Raw genomic sequence first — 5,113 nt, 5'->3', positions numbered from 1 at the left:
ATCGATAATGTCCTTGGCCGTTCTTATCTCATTAACAGCCGGAAGGGGTTGCGGATGGCAGGGGGTTTTGACAGGAAAAGTTCTTACTGTTATCTCAGGAGATAGCGCACAAGCAAAGGGCAAGCACTACACGAAAATCAACTTTGACGCGAGACATTTATCCGCAAATCTCGCTCGGGTGTTTAAATTTCCTTTAATTTCGTTCATGGGCTACATGGGTAGAAATATGGCAGTCGTCGATATGGCTTCTGTTGTGTCTGTCTGTTTGTGCGTTCCAGCTTCAGAACAGCTACTTTCCAGCACCGAGCTACTATATGGGTGCTATCTCGCAGAGGCCAACATGCGGATTATGTAAGAGTGACCTCTGTAGTGGCTCAAATGCGCATAAGTCAGTGAATGAGTGTGGAAAGGGACTTTTAATTGTTAGAACGGGAAGAAGGGAAAAAAAAAAAAAAAAGTGGCCCGGACGTTTTTTCCTCCGAGCCTCCGCCAATGGTCTGAAAAGAGCGTCTCAGTGGCTCACTCGCCCAAATACCTAATATGGCTGAGTTTTCTCGACATACAGGCTTCATCCGCATGGCAGACAGATGACGATAAAGCGGTTTTCTTGTTTCTTTTTTTTCGTTGTTTATATGCGTAGCCATTCCTGGTCATGTAAGAACACTTTTACTTCCTGATCGTGAGAAGAAAAAGCAATCTGATGCAATGTACAATTTATTTAGCGAGGTCAAAGATACCTAAAGTCGCAACGAAAGCAAACCACGAATTTCTCGAATAATTCTGTACGCGTGGGATTTCTACAAAGAAACCGAAACTGTTTCAATCTGTGCTGCATGTCTCATTTTCCACTACATCTAATCGTCATCGCTATTAAGTGTACCACATGACAAAATAAAGCGCGTCCACATTCGCGTCACGTTTCCGCAGTTTTCAAAACGTTTTTGTTCAGCTTAGGTTATTTACTACAGCCTTCAGGGTTCGATATTCTTTTCGTGCAAGAACTGGTGAATCTGCAGCGACAGTTATGGCTTTTGCAGGTATGACAGCCGGTAGACTTCGATGAAAGCATTTTCAGCAGAAATTTCTTGCAGCTGCGCTCGTCGACTTCACGAACAAGGATGAACGCGAACATCCTCAGTTGATGGAACTACTAGGCAAACTTCGCACGAAAATGATCGTTGATGGCACCAGTATCGACGTGCATAAGGAGTTGCACCAGGTAAGCGTATTTTGATTTTGTTTGCTACTAATTTAAACCCTGAAAGGTTTTCAAAGCAAGACACGAACTCTACACGAGAATTACAACGTTCGTCCATCTTCGAACCATTGGGATTCCCGGCGGATGTCGTCACACAGGAAGAATCCCTACGTGATTTACACATTTCTCAACCCAATGACAAATCTGTGTTCTTCAACCACTGCCGCGTGCAGATGACATCTTAGTACCGACATCTATGGCGACGACCTTAGGAAAGCTTCTTTTTCGCAGTTTTGGTCCCACACTGTGCCTATGGGCACATCAAGGTGCAAGCAGAAGATTAAATTAAAGAGACAAGAGGAGATGACATTCATCACCTGTCACTGTGCTTGACATAGAGGAATGTCTTCTTGTTTGAATAATACCCTCTCCGCTTTTAAGAAGGCAATGCACAAGTTGTTTTCCCAGCCTCGACAGTCATCGTCAGGTGTACCCACGAAACCTTGCAAGGCCCCGCTGTATCTAGCTGGCTTCGAGGCTTCCTAGAAAAAGATGCAAGTTAGCTGTTTATTCAGGGAAGTTGCGTGGCTTTCTTATCTGAAAACAGCAGACTCACACTGTCAGGCAATCCAAAAAAATGAGGTCAGGGTGGGGTGTATTGTCACTTGCCTTTGAGCTTCTCATGGTTCGGCCGTTCTTTACGAAAGTTTTTCTTGCATTTGCAAACCTGCCGACATTAGCTGTGATGGAGAAGCACTCACAGGTTAGTCACATGAGTAGATAGTGGTAGAGACTGAACCAGGAGAGAAATTGCACTCCGAGAAAACGCGGACTGGAGGAAGGACCAGAGGTCAAAGCCAATAGCTCACAGTCCATCCAAGAGTATGGCACCAAGGAGTATGTACAAAATAGCTGGGCCGCCATCGCCGTCATTTCTGCGCCACAGTCGTTTGGAAGTAGCCAAGTATGGCATTCCTGCTTGTGACAGTGCTTAACCCTTTAACTGCAGCGCCTTGTATTTTAACGGTAAACCTTTTGGTGCCACGTGGCAACCGTACTCCCCAATGTACCAGGTCAGCCGCTTATGTGGGCTCGGGTGAAGACTAAATAGTTTTGCACTGAATGCAGCCTCTCACCATCTCAAATGTTCTTCATTTCACGTCTTTCTTTTCCACCAGAAAATCTGCTCTTTCACATGATATCGCCAGATTTTAACCAGCTTTAGAGTTATTCAGGAAAAACCCCAGTTTCTGCCCCCAATCTCTGCCCCCAATCTCTGCCCCCAATTTGAAAGCAACAACATAATCACAAGCTTTAAACAATAATTTGTTTTCTGGTTAGTTTCCAGGTAGTAGTCCATTTTCTGGTTAATCCACACATTTTAGGACCTGGTAGTGTGTCACATGGGATTGTGGTGATACTGTATAAGTACAGTCAAACTCCTTTATAGCGAACACCTTTTTAACGAAAATACCACTACAGCAAATTTTTTTGCGGTCCCGCTGGAGCCCTATAGGTCCAATAATGGACATCCTTTTTAACGAAAATACCTTTACTGCGAATTTTTTTTGCTGTCCCCTGAGTTTCGTTGTAAAGGAGTTTGACTGTAGTAATTTTCGCGAAATTTGCGAGCCCTCTTTTCTTCTTGAATTTAAAGTTCCGCTGAATATTCGAACCAAGGACAGAAAAATGCGCGAACGAAATATGGAAGAAATTTGACCAGAACGCTGGGGTGATTTATGTTTGCGTTCTTTTTTTTTCTTTCCTTTTTTTTACTTCATTACATTGCATTGTCTCACAATGTCTTCAGGTCTTATCCGTTGTAAGTGGAGACAGTAGTCCAGCCCTCAGGAATCCCGCGTTGTTGTCCGCGTCCCATGATTCCAGCTCCCTGTAAGCCCGGATCATCCAGCAAGCGTGTATGGGTTTAAGCACGTTGCCATGAGGATCGGCCTTTGTGAAAGTTGCCGCTTCACTATATCGAGTCTCAGTCGTACCTGCTTGATGTGGTGACAAGAATGTCGGGAGGTAGGGCAATTCGACAGCAACCCAGATACCAGCCGAGTAAGCATCCCCTAATCGCAGCCGTCTCAGTCAGAAGGGCTCAAAACAAAGACAAATGCAGCGGGTTATTTACCCAGTTGTGGTACCTCTTGTTAACTTCTTCCTGGAAGTTCAAGGTGATGGGCACCTTAAACCCTTGATGCAGGGTTGACGCACCACGGTGTCACGAATTTAAGGTTCCGCGAATAATTGCCTGGTCCAGGCTCCTTAAAAATTCGCGATTATTGAGCCAGCGAATTTAACCACTTATACTGTGTAGAGCCTGAAGTTTTAGGGTTTTACCCGAATTTGCATCCCGAATTGAAGGTTGCCTCTTTAGGGTGAAACCCAATTTTTACTCGACAAATTGCCCTCACTGGGATGTCTGTAGGAATGCACTAACTTACTTGTTTGGCAGAAAAATGCAGTTACATCACCATTTGTACCAAACCGCTACAGTTAGTTTGAATAACTGAGCTCGATTTCTCCCCGAATTTAGCGTACTGGAAGTTTTTTCACCCGAATTTGCATGAATTTAGTGCACATGTTTATTTACCCGATTTTTACCCCCCGAATGTTGGAAAAAATATTTCCCGAAAACTTCAGGCTCTACTTATACAGTATACCAATCTCCGTGTTTCAAGGAATATACTGGGAACTTGAATTCTCATGTCTGTGTGTGTGTGATGAGACACAATGCCCTGGTACTCCTGCCAGTTCCTCCAGCACCCCAAGAGCTATCCCCAAGTTGTGCTCTCAGCTGTTATGCATAAACATGCATACTGAAGACAGTTCATCTCTACTAATCAAAAGAAAGAACAGCTCTTGCCTTTTGCTATGCCATAGTATCACCATGAACACACACAGACCTGGAATTTGTTACATCACATGTATTTTAAGCGTGGTGTTTGTTTATAATGGATGGAACCATTTCAGGCGAGCTGTGAACGTGAGCAAGCGGTGAAAAAATACTGCGAAGCCCTTGTCCTCAAAGAAGCGTGCAACAACATAATGGCTCAAGATCATGTGGTAGAAGGTGAAAACAGTGAAAATGAAAATGAAGAAAACGACACTCTGACGCAGGAGCAGGGAGCCTTTGAAAAGCAGGTAGGTGGAACAGGCTGCATTCTTTCAATGCATGCTGTATAAGCGGCTAATTTTGTGGTCTTAGAGTAAAACAGAAGTCATTTTTAACACCCTGTTTCCTTTGTATAAAATTGCTAAGCAGGCCAGTAAGATGCACCATGAGAAGTAATTCACAGCACAGTGTCATAATTATTTTAAAGCGCAGATATTGAATTTAAAGTACGCCGCAAAAAGCCACCGTGCATAACTGCGGTGGAGAGCAGTACCGGCCTGTGATCTGCCTTGTACCCCGTGCTGACGCTACAGGGGCCACGATCGCTGATTGGTCTAGAGAAATGTTGTCTGCTACTCGGCTGTTCGAGATTCCGAAAGAGCATTGCTCCTGGCTCGGTCATGATTCCGCCGCTCCTTCTATCCCCAATTCTCCGGGCGAACTGGCAAAACTGGTTTACGGCGGCAAAGGGGCATGGCGCTGACCCCCACTGACCAGCAGACCCGAACGAGCTACCCCTGTAACGTCATTGGTGACGTGCCATCATACCTTCTCCTCCTCGTTATACCCAGGGTTGTGAGTTAAGGGCAAACGTGTGGAGCCATGTTTATGTGAGTTCTTTTTCTAGGAAACAAATTTCACACATCAAAGCTTTTCGTGCTAATCGGTAAAATGACACACACCCTTTCATCAGACATCTTAATCTGAGATTTTTTTGTATGGCCCTCTGTACTCCTTTAATAATTTAGGAATTTTGACGGAGCAGGGTTTGTAAGGATTTCTAGAAACCTTGA

The 5,113-nt window shown here is 44.5% G+C and overlaps 1 protein-coding gene across 1 annotated transcript in view; it reads left to right on the top strand.

Moving 5' to 3' along the window:
• The first annotated feature begins 895 nt into the window (after positions 1 to 895).
• LOC135400791 (uncharacterized) overlaps positions 896 to 5,113 on the top strand; it is a 41,469-nt gene continuing 37,251 nt past the window's right edge. Inside the window, exons 1-3 of the mRNA XM_064632712.1 lie at positions 896 to 1,037; positions 1,092 to 1,219; positions 4,178 to 4,348. Coding sequence (XP_064488782.1) covers positions 1,025 to 1,037; positions 1,092 to 1,219; positions 4,178 to 4,348 — 312 coding nt within the window. The 5' untranslated portion in view covers positions 896 to 1,024. The remainder of the gene's footprint in view (positions 1,038 to 1,091; positions 1,220 to 4,177; positions 4,349 to 5,113) is intronic.

The sequence above is a fragment of the Ornithodoros turicata genome, chromosome 1 (assembly GCF_037126465.1).
Source record: "Ornithodoros turicata isolate Travis chromosome 1, ASM3712646v1, whole genome shotgun sequence".
Classification (NCBI taxonomy): Eukaryota; Metazoa; Arthropoda; class Arachnida; order Ixodida; family Argasidae; genus Ornithodoros; species Ornithodoros turicata.
This window is presented reverse-complemented; position numbering and strand designations above follow the sequence as displayed.